At 43.7% G+C, this 24853-nt stretch overlaps 1 protein-coding gene across 1 annotated transcript in view; it reads left to right on the top strand.

The window, feature by feature from the left end:
- Positions 1 to 19680: 19680 nt before the first annotated feature.
- Positions 19681 to 24853, top strand: part of ABCC2 (ATP binding cassette subfamily C member 2) — a 95866-nt gene continuing 90693 nt past the window's right edge. Inside the window, exon 1 of the mRNA XM_073595767.1 lies at positions 19681 to 19871. Coding sequence (XP_073451868.1) covers positions 19830 to 19871 — 42 coding nt within the window. The 5' untranslated portion in view covers positions 19681 to 19829. The remainder of the gene's footprint in view (positions 19872 to 24853) is intronic.

The raw sequence follows: 24853 nt of genomic DNA, 5'->3' as shown, positions 1-24853 counted from the left end.
GACACAGGAAGTTAAAATTAGGAGGAGGCAGCCAGTGACACATACTGGCGCCCCCCTAAATGTCGCGCACAGGGCAATGGTACCTCCCATGCTACGCCATTGCTCAGGAGCTCACTCACCTGCCAACTCCCACTGACTGGCCCGCCCGCACACTTGTCCCTGGGCCTTGACTGGCCTGTCCATCACTAGTTTCTCGGAGGGGGCAATTGCCCCGTTGCCCCCCCCCTGGATCCACCCCTGCTTCACCATCCACATTGACCACTCAGAACAGCTCCTCCCCTTGGGAAACCCTTTATTAGATAAAAAGGGAGATGTGGCCCCATCTTCGTTTTAGGACCGGAGCACCTTTTGCGATTCGGCACTGCGTTGCTTTGACAATTGCATGGTCGTGCGAAGTGGCTCCCAAACAAAATTGACGTCCTTTTTCCCCACAAAATAGAACTTTCTTTTGGTGGTATTTGATCACCTCTGTGGTTTTTATTTTTTGCGCTGTAAACCAAAAAATAGCGACAATTTTGAAAAAAACGCATTATTTTTTACTTTTTGCTATAATAAGTATCCCTAAAAAATATATAAAAAAAACATTTATTTTCCTCAGTTTTGGCCGATACGTATTCTTCTACATATTTTTGGTAAAAAAATTCACAATAAGCGTATATTGATTGGTTTGCGCAAAAGTTATAGCGTCTACAAAATAGGGGATAGTTTTATGGCATTTTTATTAATAATTTTTCTTTTACTAGTAATGGCGGAGATCTGCTATTTTTTTATCGTGACTGCGACATTATGGCGGACACATCGGACACTTTTGGCACTATTTTTGGACCATTCACATTTATACATCGATCAGTGCGATTAAAAATGCATTGATTACTGTGTAAATTTGACTGCCAGTGAAGGGGTTAGCCACTAGGGGGCGCTGTAGGGGTTAAGTGTGTCCTAGGGAGTGATTCTAACTGTGAGGGGGAGGGGGCTATGTGTGACATGACACTGATCACCGCTCCCAATTACAGGGAGCTGTGATCAGTGTCCTGTCACTAGGCAGAATGGGGAGATGCTTGTTTACATCAGCATTTCCCCGTTCTTCCTCTCCGTGAGACGATCGCCGGTATCCAGAACCCGTGATCACACTCACGGAGCTTGCGGTAGCGCGCGCGTGCCCTCAAGCCGCTTCTTAAAGGGCAATGTACAGGTACACTAATATGCCTGTACGTGCCCTTCTGCTGACGTATATATGCGTGAGCCGGTCGGCAAGAGGTTAATTTATCTTAATATAGTATCTCATAAAAGTAAGTACACCCCTCAATCACATTTGTGTAAATCTTTTCTTCTATCTTTTCATGGGACAACACTGAAGAAATTACACTTTGCTACAATGTAAAGTAGTGAGTGTACAGCTTGTATAACAGTGTAAATTTGCTGTCCCCTCAAAATAACTCAACACACAGCCATTAATGTCTAAACCGCTGGCAACGAAAGTCAGTACACCCCTAAGTGAAAATCTCCAAATTGGGCCCAAAGTGTCAATATTTTGTGTTGCCACCATTATTTTCCAGCACTGCCTTAACCCTCTTGGGCATGGAGGTCACCAGAGCTTCACAGGTTGTCACTGGAGTCCTCTTTCCCTCCTCCATGATGACATCACAGAGCTGGTGGATGTTAGAGACCTTGCGCTCCTCCACCTTCCGTTTAAGGATGCCCCACAGATGATCAATAGGGTTTAGGTCTGGAGACATGCTTGGCCAGTCCATCACCTTTACCCTCAGCTTCTTTAGCAAGGCAGTGGTGGTCTTGGAGGTGTGTTTGGGGTGGCTATCATGTTGGAATACTGCCCTGCGGCCCAGTCTCTGAAGGGAGGGGATCATGCTCTGCTTCAGTATGTCACAGTACATGTTGGCATTCATGGTTCCCTCAATGATCTGTAGCTCCCCAGTGCCGGCAGCACTCATGCAGCCCCAGACCATGACACTCCCACCACCATGCTTGACTGTAGGCAAGACACACTTGTCTTTGTACTCCTCACCTGGTTTCCGCCACACACACTTGTCACTATCTGAACCAAATAAGTTTATCTTGGTCTCATCAGACCACAGGACATGGTTCCAGTAATCCATGTCCTTAGTCTGCTTGTCTTCAGCAAACTGTTTGCGGGGGTTTCTTGTGCATCATCTTTAGAAGAGGCTTCCTTCTGGGATGACAGCCATGCAGACCAATTTGATGCAGTGTGCAGTGTATGGTCTGAGCACCGACAGACTGACCCCCCACCCCTTCAACCTCTGCAGCAATGCTGGCAGCACTCATACGTCTATTTCCCAAAGACAACCTCTGGATATGACGCTGAGCACGTGACCTCAACTTCTTTGGTGGACCATGGTGAGGCCTGTTCTGAGTGGAACCTGTCTTGTTATACCTCTGTATGGTCTTGGCCACCGTGCTGCAGCTCAGTTTCAGGGTCTTGGCAATCTTCTTATAGCCTAGGCCATCTTTATGTAGAGCAACAATTTTTTTTTTCAGATCCTCAGAGTTCTTTGCCATGAGGTGCCATGTTGAACTTCCAGTGACCAGTATGAGAGAGTGAGAGCGATACAAATTTAACACACCTGCTCCCCATTCACACCTGAGACCTTGTGACACTAACGAGTCACATGACACCGTTGACGGAAAATGGCTAATTGGGCCCAATTTGGACATTTTTTACCTAGGGGTGTACTGACTTTTGTGAGATACTATATATTGTATCAGAAAACGGTTCAGCGTTTAAAATCAGGACATCCGGGACGCTGATACGTTCCATGGACCAAAACCGAAAGTGATGCACTGAAGCCAGCTGTCACTTTATTGACATTTATATTGTATTATCGCACATGTCACTTTTTTCACGGATGTCAATGAATTATCGCACAGCACAGTCACTTCATCGCACATTAAATGTTTATGGTACTTGTTTCATATTTAGAAGGTTTTATGATTTATACATTAGGAATTAATACCACACATTTATCAAAGGATTGTTTACATATTTTATTTTCATTTATTATTTTTTCTCTTTGCTCATTTGCACAATATAACGTTTGTTTTTAGAAAGCTAACATGCATTTAAAGGGATACACACCACTAAAAATAAGCAGCGCCACACCCATTTGCTTCTTATTATTCACTGCTGACTCCACCTCAGTGGTAATTTCATTGCTTAACAACACCATCTTGTAACATTGTCCGCAACGCACCATCTTCTTACATAGTTACATAGTAGGTGAGGTTGAAAAAAGACACAAGTCCATCAAGTCCAACCTATGTGTGTGATTATATGTCAGTATTACATTGTATATCCCTGTATGTTGCGGTCGTTCAGGTGCTTATCTAATAGTTTCTTGAAACTATCGATGCCCCCCGCTGAGACCACCGCCTGTGGAAGGGAATTCCACATCCTTGCCGCTCTTACAGTAAAGAACCCTCTACTTAGTTTAAGGTTAAACCTCTTTTCTTCTAATTTTAATGAGTGGCCACGAGTCTTGTTAAACTCCCTTCTGCGGAAAAGTTTTCTCCCTATTGTGGGGTCACCAGTCCGGTATTTATACATTGAAATCATATCCCCTCTCAAGCGTCTCTTCTCCAGAGAGAATAAGTTCAGTGTTCGCAACCTTTCCTCATAACTAAGATCCTCCAGACCCTTTATTAGCTTTGTTGCCCTTCTTTGTACTCGCTCCATTTCCAGTACATCCTTCCTGAGGACTGGTGCCCAGAACTGGACAGCATACTCCAGGTGCGGCCGGACCAGAGTCTTGTAGAGTGGGAGAATTATCGTTTTATCTCTGGAGTTGATCCCCTTTTTAATGCCAATATTCTGTTTGCTTTCTTAGCAGCAGCTTGGCATTGCATGCCATTGCTGAGCCTATCATCTACTAGGACCCCCAGGTCCTTTTCCATCCTAGATCCCCCCAAAGGTTCTCCCCCCAGTGTATAGATTGCATTCAGATTTTTGACACCCAAATGCATTATTTTACATTTTTCTACATTGAACCTCATTTGCCATGTAGTCGCCCACCCCATTCATTTGTTCAGATCTTTTTGCAAGGTTTCCACATCCTGTGGAGAAGTTATTGCCCTGCTTAGCTTAGTATCGTCCACAAATACAGAGATTGAACTGTTTATCCCATCCTCCAGGTCGTTTATGAACAAATTAAATAGTATTGGTCCCAGCACAGAACTCTGGGGGACCCCACTACCCACCCCTGACCATTCCGAGTACTCCCCATTTATCACCACCCTCTGAACACGCCCTTGTAGCCAGTTTTCAATCCATGTACTCACCCTATGGTCCATACCAAGGGGCCTTATTTTGTACAGTAAACGTTTATGGGGAACTGTGTCAAATGCTTTTTTAAATCCAGATACACCATGTCTACGGGCCTTCCTTTATCCAGATGGCAACTCACCTCCTCATAGAAGGTTAATAGATTGGTTTGTCAAGAACGATTCTTCATGAATCCATGCTGATTACTGCTAATGATACCGTTCTCATTACTAAAATCTTGTATATAGTCCCTTATCACCCCCTCTAAGGCTCCATTCACACTAGCGCGTTTTTTGATGCATTTTGCATTTTGCAGAAATGCACGGGAATTTTTTAACATGGGTTCCTATGGAACATGTTCACATCAATGCCTTTTTGTTTCTCTGCATTTTTGGAAAGGGTCAGGGACTTTTTTTCATGCAAAATGCAGCGTTTTGCATGTAATAGAATTCAATGGACAAGCATCAAAAATGCAAGTGCACCGTTTTTGCAGCGTTTTTGATGCGTTTTTGCCGTTTTTTTTTTTTTTTTAATTTTTTTTTTAGACTGTAAAAAAAAACTGTAAAAAAAAAAAAAAAAAACGCAAAACGCAAATCGCGGCAAAAACGCGGCAAAAACGCCGCAAAAACGCTGCTCAAAAACGTGGCAAGCATGAAAAAAAAAACTCCAAAAACGCCCAAAAGCAACATGCATAGGTGTGAATCGAGCCTTAGAGTTTACATACTATTGATGTTAGGCCAACTGGTCTGTAATTCCCAGGGATGTATTTTGGGCCCTTTTTAAATATTGGTGCTACTTTGGCTTTTCTCCAATCTGAGGGTACCATTCCATTCTGACGATACCGTTCTAACGTTGTCCATCTTCTAACATTGTCCATAGCGCACCATCTTCTATTGTTGTCCATAGTGCACCATCTTCTAACGTTGTCCATAGCGCACCATCTTCTAACGTTGTCCATAGCGCACCATCTTCTATTGTTGTCCATAGTGCACCATCTTCTAACGTTGTCCATAGCGCACCATCTTCTAACGTTGTCCATAGCGCACCATCTTCTTAAGTTGTCCACAGCGCACCATCTTCTTAAGTTGTCCACAGCGCACCATCTTATAACATTGTCCATAGTGCACCATCTTATAACGTTGTCCATAGCGCACCATCTTATAACGTTGTCCATAGCAAACCATCTTATAACGTTGTCCATAGCAAACCATCTCATAACGTTGGCCGTATCGCAGGCCGAAAGTTCCTCTTTTTGTCTGACCCTCAGCAGGACAAGTTGATTTTGTTGTCCTCTCTTATCTCCTCTCTCCAGTTGGAAATGAATTTGGAGGGACAGGCAAAGTCGTAGTTTGCAGAGGTCTATGTGTAAGGCTAGATTCATATCATAGAGGTGTGACCACACGCATGTTTCCGTGTGTCACGTGTAGTGCAGCCCGTTCATTTTCATGGGGCCATCCTCTGCACGAGGAACACGGAAAAAAAATCAACTGACCAGGGTTGTCGCTTTTTTTTCAAGCCAACCCCGAACACTTTAGCGGCGCACCACAAAAACATATTTTTTAATATCCACTGTAGGATTGTAACAGACCTGGGACACCTTTGGGCGCTCCAAAAAGAATAGTAACGCTGTGCACATAGTGCCCCCCCATCCTCCTATCAGGCCCTGTTCTGAGCCACATTCCTGTCTGAAACCCGGACACATGATTCAAAACCTGAACTGTCCGGGTGAATCCTGGACAGGTGGCAACCCTACAACTGACCCTTTTCTAAAAATTTTCCAGCTGTGCATGTTAGCAAATGCGTGAAGCCATTGGCCCCCACTGCTGTCAATCACAATCAGTGAGCCAATGAAGAGAAAGAGGGGGCGGGGCTGAGCCACGACTGTGTGTGTAAATGGACATGCAGAGCAGCGGCTCGGGAGCGAGCCTTCTTGAGTGCCCCTCATTGCAAGCTGCTTGTTCTGGGGGCGCTCGTCAGAAAGGGAGCCAGGAGCTCTGGTGGGGAATCTGAGAAGAGGAGGATCGAGGCTCTTCTGAGCAAAACTGCTGCACAGAGCAGGTAAGTATAACATCTTGTTTTTGTTTGTTTTTTTTTGTTTTTTATTGCTTTTTAATATCATTTTTAATAATGATGCTACCAAAATCTGTGTGTGCTGTAAATTGCCGTCAGCATTGCTCCTGTTGTTACTTGCTGGAGGCAGCCATTTTACTGAAACCCAGAGCCCCTGAGCAGCAGTAAATCTTTAGGCTGTCAGCAGATCGACCTCTACATTTTCAGCACAGTGCCGAAAAATAGAAAACAACTGAGCAATGTGCAGAGCAGAGCGAGAGAGTGTATCACTGGATTGTACACCGTATAGGCACTTATTTTTAATGTTTTACATACAGTAGCTACACCTGTAGATGGGGCCGGCCTGACATCATCTAGCAGGACTTAAAGTGGAACTACATACCTTTAGGGTTTCCCCTGAAAGAACAAGGTTAGGACTCAGGGATTGGAATAGGGACCACCCCCAAAGGTCAGCAGGCGTGTCCCCCAGAGGTCAAAGGTCAAGAGGTGTGGCTGACCCATCCCCACCAAAGTGTTCCGCCTACCCCAACTAAGTTGGGGCATCAGCAAGTTGGGGCATCAGCTAGATGAAAGATTGAAATGATAGTGTGCAGCGAAAAAAAAAAAGCAAAGTGAACACTCTAATGCCGCGTACACACGGTCGGACTTTGTTCGGACATTCCGACAACAAAATCCTAGGATTTTTTCAGACGGATGTTGGCTCAAACTTGTCTTGCATACACACGGTCACACAAAGTTGTCGGAAAATCCGATCATTCTGAATGCGGTGACGTAAAACACGTACGTCGGGACTGTAAACGGGGCAGTAGCCAATAGCTTTCATCTCTTTATTTATTCTGAGCATGCGTGGCACTTTGTCCATCGGATTTGTGTACACACGATCGGATTTTGTTGTCGGAAAATTTTATATCCTGCTCTCAAACTTTGTGTGTCGGAAAATCCGATGGAAATTGTGTGATGGAGCCTACACACGGTCGGAATTTCCGACAACAAGGTCCTATCACACATTTTCCGTCGGAAAATCCGATCGTGTGTAGGGGCATAAGTGTACACGTTTAATGGTCACAATATATAAGTATAAAATAGCAGCGCTAGCTAACGCAAATGGATAAAAACTTTACAATTAAAGCCGATCCACAGACCAGGGGTGACCCCTTGCTGACGAAGTCCAATCAGGACATAACGCCGCGTACGGGGGCGGAGCTTGTTCTGCGGACGTCACCCGCTGCCACCTCTATGCAGCTGGTCTGTGGATCGGCTTTTATTGCAAAGTTTTTATCCATTTGCGCTACCATTTTATAATTATATTTTGTGACCATTAAAATGAGTACACTTATGCCCCGTACACACGGTCGGACTTTGTTCGGACATTCCGACAACAAAATCCTAGGATTTTTTCCGACGGATGTTGGCTCAAACTTGTCTTGCATACACACGGTCACACAAAGTTGTCGGAAAATGCGATCGTTTTAAACGCGGTGACGTAAAACACGTACGTCGGGACTATAAACGGGGCAGTGGCCAATAGCTTTCATCTCTTTATTTATTCTGAGCATGCGTGGCACTTTGTCCGTCGGATTTGTGTACACGCGATCGGAATTTCCGACAACGGATTTTGTTGTCGGAAAATTTTATCTCCTGCTGTCCAACTTTGTGTGTCGGAAAATCCGATGGAAAATGTCCGATGGAGCCCACACACGGTCGGAATTTCCGACAACACGCTCCGATCGGACATTTTCCATTGGAAAATCCGACCCTGTGTACGGGGCATTAGAGTGTTCCCTTTGCCTTTTTTGGAGCGCTGCACACTATGATTTCATCTGCTTCTGGAGGCTATTTGGAGGTTCCCCCTGCTTGATTGGATTTCCTTCCTGGACAGGAGTTCCACTCACTGGGATTGAGGACCGCTCAAACCTGGGAGGTTTGCAACATCCCTGAGGGGGATACATGCGCTTTTGACCTTCTGTGGCAGGGAGGTCCACCATTTCTGGTAAGCGTATTTGGTGAAGGATACTGTCACTGCACATCAGAAGGACTTCTTTCCCCCTATTTTCACACAAGGGATCCTGCCATTCCTTTTGTCGGGTGATAGGAACTTCCATCTTGATTGGACTTTTCCTTTTTTTTTCTTTTATTTAGTTTTTTGCGCTGCACTTACCTTGATTTTATTGTATAGGTGACAATATTGTCCTGTGATTGAGGTGCCATTGAAAGTAACAGTATCACAAGCGTGTCCCGTGTTTTGCAGCAAATCGGGAATTGCAGTAATTCCACCCGCAAACCGGAATGCCTAGGTGTGATCGCAGCCTAAGCGTCTTCTATCAGTTGCTGGGTTCACCTTCTATAGATTCTGGGGGAACATTTTCTTCCTCAAACATTCCACACATTCGCTTCATTCTTTATTCCACCGCTAATATATTCTCCGCATTGACCTTGTATAGCGCTTTTCTCTCTGGGGACTCCAAGTATTGGAGATGGCGTTGGCAGGGAATTGAACCCGGGTCAGCTGCTGGGAAGGCAGCTATGCTCACCACTGCACCACCAACGCAAAGTAGCATGTCTTTGTAGTGTGGGAGGAAACTGGAGTACCCGGAGGAAACCCACGCAAGCACAGGGAGAACATGCAAACTCCATGCAGATAGTGTCCTGGTCAGAATCTCAAACAAGGACCCCAAGGCTAACCCCTAAGCCTCTGTGCTGCCCATATGCGGCCTCTGTTCTCTAAGGCCCGCCCCCGCTGAGCAGGGTACATCAGTTATGTCCATTTAAAGCGCCTCCAGAAGAATCCAAACTTATCTTAATCTACAATATATAACACTCCTATAATAAAACACACCCAAATAACAATAAAAGGGGTACAGTGGCCCCCAAATTAGCAACACAATGGAGCTAAGTATTCCATTCACACTTAGGTCTCATTCACACGGGGGTATAAATCCGTACCCCATGGGAGAGCTGTGTTTACCGGAATGGGGATGCACAGCATCCCGTGTAGGCATTCCCATTGCTGTCAACTGGGGTGCAGAGGCTGTACCCAATGTGACATCTGTGTGGGTGCCGGTGCACGGCCCCGAATGCACCCAGGGTGCGTCCGCGCAACATACACATAAGAAGGGCCTGAAGATCAAAACTACCAAGCGTATCCTTAAAACTCACCGTATCTGTCAGAACAAAGACATAGCGGCCACCTCCTGCTCCATGGCCGGCTCTGTGGCTTGCGCCACCAGTTCCGTCTGGCCTAGTGGCCGCTATGTCTTTTTTCTGACAGATACGGAGAGTTTTGAGGATACGCTTGGTAAGTTTGATCTTCAAGCCCTTCTTATGTGTATGTTGGTCTTGGTGATGGGTGCATGATCTCTATTTGTTATCAGATGGGACACTGTAGGTGGCCTGGGTACCACTTCTTACATCAGTTTTGGACCCTTTAGTAGTGTGAATTAGCTTAAATACATTCTATATACATGGTGAGTTTTATGTTCATGTTGTGTGCCCCTCTGAATAGTGCTGACCCTCATGGATATTCATTGAACATATTATTTATGTATCTTTTTGATACACATTTACTTTGATAACAGAAATGTTTATTTACGGTCATGCATACTTACTAAAAATTCTTTATGCAAATTTTTGGAATTATTGTTGTTGTTTGTTTTTTATTTTAAATGTATTTGTCTTTTTGTAACTACATATTGCTTTATAAGCTCCTGAAGAAGCTGAAAAGTGAAACATGTCGAGCAACAAGCATCACTCTGGTTACAGTAACTTCTTTATGTGTATATTGTACATGTGCACTGAATTGTCTTTATGAAATGTGGACAACATTTATTGTCCCCCCATTTCTTTTAAAACTTTGGACTCCAATAACGATGTTTTTATAACAAAATATATTTTTGTGTGTTTTGGCACCATTAAAGAAGATCCTGTTCCTTTAAAGCCTGTTATAGAGCACAGTGCTTGTGCTGTGTATGAAATAGCTGGCTGATCCTAGCAGTTTCTACCCTCCCCCCTCTGCGCTCACTCCCATGTATCAGGGCTGCAGAGTCCTGACACTGGAGTCCTGACAGAGGCTTCTTATCACGTGATCATCGCGTGAACCTGGAAGTGCCGGTAAACGGCATTCCTCAGTTCGTGCTGACAGGGAGAGCCAATCGGTAGCTCTCTCTGACAGAGGGGGGGGGGTCTGTGTGGGGGGTCCATCAATGCTGCCTATAAGTGCCCATCAGTACTGCATATCAGTGCCGCCTCATCAGTGCACATCAGTGAAGGAGAAAACAAAATTTTATGACAACCTAAGAAAAACGTTTTTTTTGGTCAAAAATTGGGTTCTTTTTTAGTTTGTTTAGGAAAACTAAAAAAAACCCCAGAGGTGATGAAATACCAGCAAAAGAAAGCTCTATTTGTGGGAAGAAAATGATAAAAATGTAGTTTGGGTACAGTGTTGTATGACCGCGTAATTGTCATTCAAAGTGCGACAGCGCTGAAAGCTGAACATTGTCCTGGGCAGGAAGGGGGGGGAAGTGCCGGTATTGAAGTGGTGAATCTTCAACTGCCATAATGCTGCACATGTGATCCGTTATGACACCAGCCATTGGATGGTTTGACAGTTTGGTTGAGAGCACAACCAATGTGACAGTTAGCATTCCCGACATGCCAGGAATAGAAATGTTTTTTGAAACTGTTAAATCGATGGGATTCCTTCCTTTTTAATACAAGTAGAAACCGTTTTATTTATAAATAACGCATAGGCACGAGGATGCAGATTTTTATCTGACAGAGGAGATGATATAAAGATCAGATTGTGGCTTATCAATCACTTTAATATCCCTTCTGTTCTATAATTCTATGAGAACAAATAATCAATAATTTGATTGATGAGTGTAGGCGACTTATCCAGAGTACTTTTTGTATCTATCACTATCCATAACACTTACCAATCTCAGTATCTCGGTGATGTCCATTGGCTTTACAGCCGAAACCGAAACATCCAACAACGGCTCTGAAACAGCCGCGCAGAAACCTCTTCATTTTGGGGGGCTTTTTGGTTGGGGTATCTGCAGGCTGGTCACTGATACCTTCTACCATTGCCCCTCCTCAAGTGTTGAGTCCCCACCATCCCCCGCATACCAGATAAAAGATAAAATAGAAATAAAGACAAACATTTCTTTTCATTTACAATAGAGTAAGGGGGACTATAACCCCTGTCAGGTTTTATTTGCCATCTGTGTCCCCATTGGGGGGAATTCCCTTCACTTCCTTTCCCATAGACAAAACAGGAGGTGAGAGAAATCCTCCCAAAGTGACATCATCCCTGGGTGTCACCAGAACTAGTGTCCCCATTGGAAGATTTCCCCTCTATTTCCTGTTCTGGTGACAACCCAAAATCTGGGATTTTCTTTCACTTTGTTGATAAATAAAAAAAATGTATCTCCCTAAAGGGGGCGCTGATAGCAATAAAAACCTGACAGGGGTTCTAATCCCTCTCCATGGGATTACTCATGGGGCCAGTGCTGTTTCTTGGCCTGAGCCAACACTTTGCGGGGGGCGGCAAAAAAGCCGCCCCTCCGCATGCAAAAAGCCCCCCCGTCCCGTTTTCCCAAGTTCCGGTTCCAGCGGCCGCCTCCCGCACAAATACAGCCCCGGTGGCCGCCTTTCTGTAGCACGGCACTTGTGCTCAGTATATGGAGCGTGCTTGGCCGGCGGGGAGGGGGTGGAGCAGCAGCGATGACAACTTGCACCCCCATTAGCAGCCGTGATTGGCCAGGCCGGCTGGCTGGCGGAGACGGAGCTCAATGCTCGGCCCACTCTCCTCCGCATGGCTTACTTCACTGAATCTTCTCCCCAGCCCGGGGTGATAGGAGGAGAGAAAGAGGACCATGAGGGGAATCCCCAGCCAGTGGCCAGGGTGCCGGAAAACCATCCAATCCCTGGCTTTTGTCTGAGTTTGTAGTCTTCAGTGCCGCCTCCCATTCCTCTAATGACAGTGGTGCTTCTAAGGCTTTCCAGTCATCTGTAGACAAGGCACAAAGACTACATTGGCCTAAAAAGTCTTGGATCAGTTTTCTCCATGTATTGTCTGCTAGGGGGTCTGGTTCACTAGATTTAAGGTTATAAAGTTTACTATAAAAGCATTGGAACTGCTGCGCAATATCTTCACTCTTGGAATGGGTCACACCTGACGCTTCAGTCACATGATGTACTGTGGAAGCAAGGGTGCGTTTTTGTGTAAATCAAATCAATAAAGAGCCTGCCCGGCTTATTGCCCTGTTCATAGAACAGTTTTCTAGATAAGACCTGGCGCCATCTTGCTTTTGCAAATAGTTCTTCCAACAAAAGTACTCGTGTATCTACTAATTCTTTCGCTACCTTAACAGCTAGTGAGCCTTTATGTTGTGCTTCCAACTTAGTTATCTTGTCAGAAAGTTCCTTCACAAACTTCTGGTGTTCCTTTTTCTTTCTAGCCGCTATAGCAAGTAGTTGGCCTCTCACAACATACTTATGAGCCTCCCATTGAGTCATGGGAGAAACATATGGCGTGTCATTGTTGCCGAAGTAATCACCTATCTCCCGTCTAATGGAAGCTACATCGCCCGGGTCGGTAGGAAGGGAAGCATCCTTTCTCCAAATCTTAGTAGACATTTCTCTCTGAGGGAATCGTAAAGTTAATGTAATCGGCTGATGGTCAGAGAGAACCATGTTCTCTATGGTAGCATCATGAATGTAAGACAGGTCAGATTGGTGTATGAAAAGATAATCTAACCTCAAGTAACGATTATGCGGATTGAGAGTTTGCCAAGTATCATGGAGCGTGAGAGAGGCCAATTGAAGCTTCACTTGACATAGAGCAGAGAAGGGGAGCGAGGAGGTACCTGTAGAAGTATCAAGAAGTGGACTCAAAGCCATGGCAATTTTTTTTTTTCTAGTAATGGCGGCGATCTGCGATTTTTAGCGGGACTGTGACAATGCGGTGGACAGATCGAACACTTTTGACACTTTTTTTGCTATAACATGCACTGATTACTGTGTAAATGTCACTGTCAGGAAAGGGGTTAACACTAGGGGGTGATCAAGGGGTTAAATGCGTTTCCTCATGTGTGTTTCTAACTGTGGGGGGATGGGATTGACTGAAGGAGGAAACTAATTACTAGGAACAGCAGATCTGTCTCTCCTCCCCTGCCCGAATGGGGATTTGTGTCCTTACATACACACATCCTCATTCTGGCTCTCGTGCCCGCGATCACAGATGGATAAAGGAGCCAACGTACAGGTACGGTGATTCACGGGAACGAGCCAACCTGCCGCCGTTTAATGATGGCGGGTGGTCGGCAAGTGGTTAAAGTAAAGTATTGAAAAAAAAAAGAAGGTTGAGAAAGGCTGCATCAAACTGTATCTAAAGACAGAGTGGGGAAAGAGAGGCTTCAAATCTCCATCATAAGTTTACTGCTGTCTGTGTCCCAACTTGGGAGATTCACCTTCTTTTCCAATTGTTTTTTATTAAAGTTATAAACCATACAGATATAAAACTGCACAATACAGTATAGAGTACCGATACATGTCAACTTTATTGACCTAGAGCGTTGGTCGTTAAGAAACTGGTATAACGCTATTTTGGGCTATGACTATAGTTCTGAAGAACAGGAGACGGGAAATGTTGGTGATCATTGTCACTGGGACAAAAAGGGAGAGAAATTTCACATTTTTGAGTTACCTGAACAGGAATAGAGAGGATAGTTTCCAATAAGGGCACTTTTTTCCAGTGACTGTCTAAAGCTGGTCATAGATGGATCAAAATTCGGATGGTTCAGCAGGGATCTTCCAATCAACTTCTGTTCAACTGCCCTGTCAAATAAAAGCTGCTGGATCAGCGCTGCAGGCAATAGGCTGCAGCACTGATCTATGTATTCTGACAGCGCGGGAGTCTCTCAGATTCCCATAAATACAGCAAGTGGAAAAACAAATTTCTGTTATATATGAGTGTTGAGTGCAGTGGTGACACTAGACATTCTTTCAACCGGGGCAAAGACTCAGTTCGCCCCCCCCCCCCAAAAAGGACGGTGTCAGTAGGGCATGTCATTGGCTCCCACTGCTGTCAATCAAAGCCAGTGACAAGGGAGCGGGGGGAAAGGGCACCTTTCGGGGGGGGACGCAGTGGCAGCTGGTACTCAAAATTTTTGGGTGGGCGCAAACAAAGTGAAAAATTCTGAAAAAACCCATGAAACGCAGCCACTGTGCCCATGAAACGCAGCCACTGTGCCCATCAAACACAGCCACTGTGCCCATCAATTACAGCCACTGTGCCCAACAAATAGTGCCACTGTGCCCCATCAAATAGTACCACTGTGCCCCATCAAATAGTGCCACTGTGCCCCATCAAATGCCACTGTGCCCATCAAATGCTGCCACTGTGACCCCCCCGCCTGCTCACCGCCGTCTGCCCGGCACTTACCCTTTCTTAGTGGTGGGTCAGGCATGCGGGTGATGGCGAGCGGTGGGACCTTACAGCGAGTTGGATAGCGGCTCCTGTGTCCTCCATGACTCTCCTCCCCTCTTCCTGATAGGTGTCCAATCGCAGCGCCTGTCCTTTCAGCCAGTCAGATGACGGGTAAAAAACCCACACACCTGATTAGCGGAGAGGTGGTTCAGTGTTAGGAAAGCCGCTGGGACATTCAAAAAGCGCAGCGTGCTTCAGGCATGCACAGTAGGGACACAGTAGAGAACTCCTCTTTAACTGAGTATAGTAGAATGTCATTGCACTGTACCAGTACTGTGTGTGCTTCAGCAGTATGACATCTGACTGGGTCAAGTCCTGGTATTTTCTGATGGCTCCTGTCCCCGTCCACTGTTCCGCCCACCCCGTTCCGCCCACAAGCTCCGAGTGCGCCCCTCTTTTGTCCCGACCCTGGCTGGAAGGAAGGAATCCTCAGCTGAGCTCCCTCCTCCTGTGTAGTGAAGTCGTATACCCAAACATCAGTATTTTTTCCTTGTTCTAGCTGCTTACAACTTATACATAGAACTGATGGGGGTTTTGGAGCACTTCCTGAGCACCATGCAACAAGTCTGATAGGCGGGTGGGTGGGAACAGAAGCCGGCTCTCTCTGGCTCTCTCCAGCTCTCTCCTACTCGGGGTGACAGGAGAAGTGATACCTCTGTCACTACTCCTGTCAGCAACGGCGCCCCCTCAATGCAGTGCCTGGGGCAGATTCCCCCCTGTCCCCCCCCAGTTTCAGCCCTGGTTGTATGCATGTATTATGTACATTAAATATAAATTAAAGGCTTTTTATAAGAAGTTGCCTTGTAGATTGATTCATACCAGGCTTGTCTAAAAAAAAATGCTGAAACCTGAAAGTCAGTTCCGCCTACTAAATATGTGAAAGAAGTTATAACAATAATCATGGTTTAAAGACCTCAAACTCTTGGGAATTTATCAAAGGGCCCATCTGTAACACATCACTTGTCTTTGTTTTGGAGGCCCCTCCTAGAGGGACTAGAAGGAGGATAACTGCCCTTTTCGTCTATTTATGTTGTCATAATTTTATAGACTTAAACAAGAACTCCATGTTCCAGAACATATACACAACCTCATTGTGTTGTCTGCAGACTATGATAGTGGTAGAAAAAGCTGTGTGATTTATTCTAGGTGAAGGTTTGCAATTTATGTTATTTATGAAGAAGTGATAAGAGTGATTACTTTCCCTCTCTAATTATTAACTGATGGATGACTTGCCTGTCTGTGTGCACATTGGACCCCCAGTCCCTCCCCTTGTTTATGGTGGCAGAGAGCCGAGTTTAGATCTTTCCGCTAATGAGATGAGATTGCAATTTTTCTAAAAACTCAGTGAATTGCTTAGTCATCCTGAGTGAACCCATCTAATGTATTTTCAGTTTTGTACAACTATTGTCCCAAATTGATTTTAAGAATATTAAAGCCCAATGGAACTTTCAGTTTAAATCAGCTAAATATGTTACAGACGCATTAAAACCAAAGGTGTGCAAAGTCTTATGCCGCGTACACACGGTCGGATTTTCCGACAGGAGATGTTGGATGTGAGCTTGTTGTCAGAAAGTCTGACCGTGTGTATGCTCCATCGAACATTTGCTGTCAGACTTTCCGCCAACAAATGTTTGCTAGCAGGTTCTCAAATTTCCCGCCAACAAAACTTTGTTGTCGGAAAGTCTGATCGCATGTACACAGGTCCGTCGCATGCTCGGAATCAAGCAGAAGGAGCCGCACTGGCTATTGAACTTCCTTTTTCTCAGCTCGTCGTACGTCTTGTACGTCACCGCGTTCTCACGTTCGTAATTGTTGGCCAACATTTGTGTGACCGCGTGTATGCAAGACAAGTTTGAGCCAACACCCTTTGGACAAAAATCCACGGTCTTGTTGGTGGAAAGTCTGATCGTGTGTACGGGGCATAACAGTTAATTTTTATTGGAGAACAGTCGGAGTAGAAAAGCCTATCCACTGCCACCATGCTGCAGAGCATGTGGAAACAGTATAAAACCATCAATAAAGTAGCTATAACCAGAAAACAACTTCGGTATCAGTCCCAAATTGACATAAGAGAATACCACAAGTGAGGAAATGGGGGAAACAGAGGGACTTTTTAAAACCCAGAAAACTGTTAGACCGTGGTGCCAATAAAATCAAGCATTTATTGAGATAACCATTAAAATGACTCCTGGACAAACATAATGGGAGGAAATTGAAAACATATGACATGATAGCATAAAAATACCACATATTATGAAACAGTAGATGGTAGTAAGTTGTCAAACAAAAAACGATTATGATCCTGATGGCATGCATCCAGAGTCCAACGCGTTTCGACTTATTGAGTCTTCCTCAGGGTAGTTATTAGCATATCAGAAGGATCTCTAAAAAACATACATAGTTGAGTATATACAAAAACAATGTATAATCAATGTGGCAAATCACATACTGATAAAGAACTGTTCTACTAACATGATCATATATAGTATACACATCTCACATTATGCTGGAGGTCCACATAGAAGGTGGGGATGTCATGCATCACGACACTGTGTCCCAGACACAAGGGACATATGGAAGCAGTGATCTCTCTGGAGAGGTCTGACTGCCCCCCTGCTAAATCAGAGTTTAGTGTTCTCCAATATACAATCTTACCTGCTGATTGAGCAGCACTAGCTCTGATTTTGAAGTAGTTGTGTGACAGACCTCTGCAGAAAGACCACTGCTTCCACAAAAAGCAAAGATTCATTATTTACAATGGAGTTGCATCCATTGGTGGTCTCTCCTATAGTAGACAGGAAAGTGAAGTAGAAGGTGACACCTAACCAATATAATGGGAGTGTTAAAGGAGAAGTTCAGCCTGAGCTTGCTTGGCTGGGCTTCTCCTGTGGGTCACAGGAGTGCAATTTGTTTTGCATTCCTGTTTTCAGCTGGTCTGAAGTCCGCTCTCTGCTGACATCACACAGAGCAGTCCAGGCACCACGTCATCCCGACTCTGGGAGTCTGGATCCACCAGGTGCCTGGACTGATTGCCATCTCGACCTCTTAGCGAGCCGCAGAGACGGCCGCTCCCTGCCCCTCCACAGCTCAGCGCTCCAGTGAGTGCGGAGGAGCAGAGAGGAGAGCTGCTGGTGGACAGTCAACAGCTCTTCGCTCGGGGAGCCGAGAGAACCGAGCGACCGGTGTTGTTCGATGGCTCGTTCTCAGTGCAGAGACGCCGGGGGACAGATGCAGCATTGTACCGATGCTGCATCCACCTAGGTAAGTATAAAACTGCAATAACCCCCAAGCCCATACTTCTCCTTTAACACCATTATAAAGAAAAATGGTGACTGGTTTAATACTTATTTTACCCTCTATATGTGTATATGTGTGTGTATATATATATATATATATATATATATATATATATATATATATATAGGCCTGGGGGTGTAATGCTCTCAGCGCTGGATAGCACCAGTTCTTGAACCTGAAGGCCTGAGGGTTCAGAGACCTCAGCGCTGGATGGTTCATTCACCAAATACATTTAAAGAATCTCCAGGAGTCATGGATCAGACATTACCGGCTGGGATGGTTCTGAACATGCGGAGCAGGAAACAGCTGCTAAAAGGATGCGGTAGATAGGGATGCGCCCGGACTTTTCCTGAGCCGACCAGGGAGGATTGCAGGAGTCAAGATAGGCAGGTGAGGCCTGGCACTTCTAAAATCTGAGTCCCAGGGTGTTTTTCAGAGAGGCACCTGTCGGTTCATTAAGGGAAAAGGATAGAACTACCATTACAGGAACCAAAGATTTAGAGGCAGCTCATACTTCCTGAAGATACAGACTGTACATATTGCACATTCTTTTCAGCCATGCATTAAAGGGAAAATAATAAAGTTTAATGTTCAACTGTTCTTGACTGTCTGCTGTGTCATTCGTGAAAGGGGGGGGGGGTAACGGGGCCACACTACAGAAAAGAATGAACTATTAGCAGCTCCTACAGGGGTAGTGCGCTACATATATATATATATATATATATACAGTATACTGTAAGTAGAATAATGTCCTTAAATTCATTGACCTGTCCATTCAATTTATATCCAACCAGGCCATCACACAAAGTTTTTGGTAAATCTAAACCTGCTTTACACGGTCGCACCATTCTTCTTGAAAGTATTATTAAAAACAATGATCAATCTGTCACTGAAGACAAAACATACCTGTATATCAGGATTCCTATGTGCTGCATTCAATGCCTTGTGAATTAAAAAAAAAATATGTATTATACAAAACAACATCTCTCCTTTTTGAAAAATAAAAATAGTATAGGATTAAACAACCTCAAAAAAAAGTACAGTAAAAAAAATCAGAATTTGAAAACAGTTTAGCGTAATACTGTAGTTACAAGCAATACCTAGAACGCTTTCAGATTTTTTTTTTCCATACCGAAGAGTTGTGCCTAATCTGCAATGAATAATTAAGAGGTATTTAAATTTTGAGCTTTGTAAATCATTTAATTATTGTTGCACAATCCTCTTTTTTTTCTGGTCTAAAATGTATTTTTTACAGTGTCATCATGAGACCTGAATACATCACTAGACTGAGCACTGTAGGATAGGAAGGGCTTGTGGGAACCCAGCAATGGACTTAATGAGCAATTAGTTAAATTATAAAAAAATAACAATCACTTCTGTGGACTGCAGAGTAGGGAAACTTATGCAAGAGCCGCCTACTCATACTCCAATCTAAACTGTGGGCTTCTAAACATCATAGTTAACTTTTAACTCAAGTCAAGTCCAATAGGACTGTTATGCACTGAAATGCCCTTTTCAGAGTAAAACATCCCAGGTTGGGTGGGGGGGTGACTTTTAACCTGCTGAATCACTGAGTGATATCACTGCTGCTTCCATAAGCCATGAAGAACTTATAATACGACGACACAAGGCATTCATATCAGGATACAGAGCCTAGGAGCCATCAGTCCAGCTCCAACCATGTCTCAGGCTCTAGATAAATATTGTGGGTCTGTCTTCTGGGTAAGTCTCTTCGTTGTCTGCTGTTTTATGGTTTTTATATTTTGGGTTCCTTTTTGTAATTAGTGATAATAATGATTTTTTTACTGTAAATTGTCCTTATAACATGGCCCCCACTTTGTTATTGGGATATATTATATAAGGCACCTTAATATATATGTAAAATATTCCAGAAATTGTCCAAATGTTATGGTGCTACCTTGTTATTGGAATATATTACACAAGGCACCTAAATATATTTGAAATATTCTGAAAATTGCCTTTATATTATGGTCCTACTTTGTTATTGGGACATATTACACAAGCCACCAAAAAATATATTTCAAATATTTTGCAAAATATCCTTATATTATGAAATAAAGATGTGATAAAAATGGAATTGCTTATACTTCTGGTATAATAATGACACATTTTTAAACAATATCTATATGGACAATTATGCAATGTTTCACTAATGAAGGAAATTAGGGCTTTATAGAAAGCAAAAGACCTCTATGGGGAGTGAACGTATCATGTTTCGTTCTCTTAACCAGAAACAATAAAAATGTATATTTCTGTTAATATTCACACTAACCATATAGATACAATATTTAGCAATTTTTCCTTATATTATGAAATAAAATTATGATTCCAAATTTGTTTAAAAATAACACTATACGGGCCTCCTTGGTCCCCATCAGAGCTGTTCGTACATTGCTGGGGCTATTATTGTTTTATGCTAGGAAAGCCACTGTTATTCAATGGAAGTCAGGATCTGCTCCTACCTTGGGCTTTTGGAAGGTATTGGTAAATTTTGCTATACCACTTTACAAGGAGACGTATATGTCCCGAGGCTGCCCAAAAAAATTTCACAAAGTGTGGGACATCTGGTTTGAATTAAACGCCACTATTGTAGACCAACATGACTCTGAGACTGCTACCAGTCTTCTTTAAAGACCGACCTGTGTGTGGTCCTGTATCTAAATAGCCCCCTTGCCTCTTATGGATCAATTGATCATTGTATGGTCCCATGACTCACAGTTTTTCGCTATCTCAGCCCATAGGGTAGTGGAAAGTGGATACATTCCACAGGATACATTTTTCTCTTGTTATACCGGCCCCAGAAGTCTGGGGATTCTCCTTGTGTTCTATGAGTAGCAAGGGTGAGGTTTTCTTTTTCTTTTTACTTTGGGTTTACCTGCTATTGTTTTGGTTCATGTGTGTTATTATACTACCTTGAGTCGGGGTATGCCCAGAGGCTCTGTTTTGTACCTTTACCTTATTTTCGTAAACAATAAAAAGAAGTTAAAAAATAGATAACTATATGAAAAATTATGTAATTTTTTGCATAAAAAGTAAATTGGGGATAGAAGGCAAAACGACCTGTATAGGGAGTGAATTTATCAGTCGTTACTTATTGGTAACCAGAAACAATGAAAATTTAATTTTTGGTCATATTCACAGTGTTTTCTGATTGGTGCCAGAGTCTCCTCTGCTACCTATGAATATTCTTTTGATCAGTTCAAGGAATACTTCTATTTATTACATTTACAGTGGGGACGGAAAATATTCAGACCCCCTTAAATTTTTCACTCTTTGTTATATTGCAGCCATTTGCTAAAATAATTTAAGTTAATTTTTTCCTCATTAATGTACACACAGCACCCCATAGTGACAGAAAAACACAAAATTGTTGACATTTTTGCAGATTTATTAAAAAAGAAAAACTGAAATATCACATGGACCTAGGTATTTAGACCATTTGCTGTGACACTCATATATTTAACTCAGGTGCTGTCCATTTCTTCTGATCATCCTTGAGATGGTTCTACACCTTCAATTGAGTCCAGCTGTGTTTGATTATACTGATTGGACTTGATTAGGAAAGCCACACACCTGTCTATATAAGACCTTACAGCTCACAGTGCATGTCAGAGCAAATGAGAATCATGAGGTCAAAGGAACTGCCTGAAGAGCTCAGAGACAGAATTGTGGCAAGGCACAGATCTGGCCAAGGTTACAAAAAAAATTTCTGCTGCACTTACAGTTCCTAAGAGTACAGTGGCCTCCATAACCCTTCCAAGATCTGGCCATCCGGCCAAACTGAGCTATCGGGGGAGAAGAGCCTTGGTGAGAGAGGTAAAGAAGAAACCAAAGATCACTGTGGCTGAGCTCCAGAGATTCAGTCGGGAGATGGGAGAAAGTTGTAGAAAGTCAACCATCACTGCAGCCCTCCACCAGTCGGGGCTTTATGGCAAAGTGGCCCGACGGAAGCCTCTCCTCAGTGCAAGACACATGAAAGCCCGCATGGAGTTTGCTAAAAAACACCTGAAGGACTCCAAGATGGTGAGAAATAAGATTCTCTGGTCTGATTAGACCAAGATAGAACTTTTTGGCCTTAATTCTAAGTGGTATGTGTGGAGAAAACCAGGCACTGCTCATCACCTGTCCAATACAGTCCCAACAGTGAAGCATGGTGGTGGCAGCATCATGCTGTGGGGGTGTTTTTTAGCTGCAGGGACAGGACGACTGGTTGCAATCGAGGGAAAGATGAATGCGGCCAAGTACAGGGATATCCTGGATGAAAACCTTCTCCAGAGTGCTCAGGACCTGAGACCGGGCCGAAGGTTTACCTTCCAACAAGACAATGACCCTAAGCACACAGCTAAAATAACGAAGGAGTGGCTTCACAACAACTCAGTGACTGTTCTTGAATGGCCCAGCCAGAGCCCTGACTTAAACCCAATTGAGCATCTCTGGAGAGACCTAAAAATGGCTGTCCACCAACGTTTACCATCCAACCTGACAGAACTGGAGAGGATCTGCAAGGAGGAATGGCAGAGGATCCCCAAATCCAGGTGTGAAAAACTTGTTGCATCTTTCCCCAAAAGACTCATGGCTGTATTAGATCAAAAGGGTGCTTCTACTAAATACTGAGGAAAGGGTCTGAATACTTAGGACCATGTGATATTTCAGTTTTTCTTTTTTAATAAATCTGCAAAAATGTCAACAATTCTGTGTTTTTCTGTCAATATGGGGTGCTGTGTGTACATTAATGAGGAAAAAAATGAACTTAAATGATTTTAGCAAATGGCTGCAATATAACAAAGAGTGAAAAATTTAAGGGGGTCTGAATACTAATTAGTATTAACAGGATAAAAGGCTGGGAAATAACAAATCAAACCCTTTAGACTCCTATAAAAAGTATAATTAGTGAATTGAAAATATTGGGGATTTTTGAGACAACATGTTTAAAAGTGAAAGAGGCACGTGGAAAATCTAAGCTTTTTACACTGTAGACTCAGAGGATTAGACAAAAAATTAACTTGTTACAGATGTGCTATAACATTAGAAATAAATAACTCTTTCTTCACTGAAGTCCATATAATGTTTTAATTTTTTCTTTGCATATTAACCCAATTCTCATTTTTTTGTATTAGGTCACTTTCACACTGAGGCACTTTACAGGTGCTATAGCACTAAAAATAGCGCCTGTGAAGCACCTCTCCTGTCACTCCAGTGTGAAAGCCCGAGTGTTTTCACACTGGAGCGGTGCACTTGCTGGACATTTAAAAAAATCCAGCAAGCAGCATCTTTGAGGCGCTTTAGGAGCAGTGTATACACCGCTCCTAAAACACCCCTGCCCGTTGAAATCAATGGGCAGCGCCGCCAAAACACCTGCAAAGGCCGCAGCAGCGGCACTTTTCAGGCGATTTTAAAAGCTCTCCGCTAGCGGCCGAAAAGCTCCGCTAAAACGGCGGTAAAGATAGCTAAAAAATAGTGGCGCTTTACCTCCGATGCCCCCAACGCCCCAGTGTGAAAGTGCCCTTAGTGAATGTGTGAGGATATTAACACACACAGATTTTATGTTTTTTGAAGTGCATCTGATTCAGCAAAGCATTTAAAGTGGTATTAAACTTAAAGGATATCTAAAGGCTCGTTTTAAAAGACAAAAAAAAAAAAAAAAAAAACATGTTATACTTGCCTCCTCTGTGTAGTTGGTTTTGCACAAAGTGGCCCCCATCTTCCTCTTCTGGGGTCCCTCAGCGGCGCTTCTGGCTCCTCCTCTTCTCAAATGCCCCGTTGGAGAGCCGCTCTCCCTCGGGGCACTCGTGCGGGTGCACTTCCGTGTACTGCTGCTGTGTCTTTTGACACAGACAGCAGGACTTGGCCCCGCCCCTGGCTCCCGCCTCATTGAATTTGATTGACAGCAGAGGGAGCCAATGGCTGTGCTGCTATCAATCTATCCAATCAGGACGGGAGACACCAGTAAGTAAAAGGGGGGCTCTAGGGGGGAGCTGCATCACAGGAGGTTTTTCAGGTGAAAATCCCTGAGGGTTTAAAACCTCTTTAAAAGCAAACATTTATTATATTGTAGCTTAACAAATCTTAGATGGCTTCATTAGTTTTCTTTTTATAGGCTTTCTTTCTTCTGTTTTCACCTTATGATCCAGCCAGTAAGTCTGTTGTTCTTTAACAGAACAAGCTGTTCTGACAAATCATTTACCACTGATGAGTGCTTACACTGATCAGCTTTTATTTATTTATGTAAGACTTGTATCTCAAAAGGGAAATAAATGTTGCTGGGACTGCTTTTTTCTGTCAAGACACCTGTTAAAATTATGGACGATCTCAAGGTACCCCATTCTAAAATCTAAATAACTATTCTAATAGTTTTACATAATTTAGCAACATGTAGGTCACCCAACATTATGCCCCGTACACACGGTCGGACTTTGTTCGAACATACCGACAACAAAATCCTAGGATTTTTTCCGACGGATGTTGGCTCAAACTTGTCTTGCATACACACGGTCACACAAAGTTGTCGGAAAATCCGATCATTCTGAACGCGATGACGTAAAACACGTACGTCGGGACTATAAACGAGGCAGTGGCCAATAGCTTTCATCTCTTTATTTATTCTGAGCATGCGTGGCACTTTGTGCGTCGGATTTGTGTACACACGATCGGAATTTCCGACAACGGATTTTGTTGTCGGAAAA

Source organism: Aquarana catesbeiana, linkage group LG08 (genome assembly GCF_042186555.1).
Source record: "Aquarana catesbeiana isolate 2022-GZ linkage group LG08, ASM4218655v1, whole genome shotgun sequence".
In the NCBI taxonomy this organism is placed as follows: domain Eukaryota; kingdom Metazoa; phylum Chordata; class Amphibia; order Anura; family Ranidae; genus Aquarana; species Aquarana catesbeiana.
This window is presented reverse-complemented; position numbering and strand designations above follow the sequence as displayed.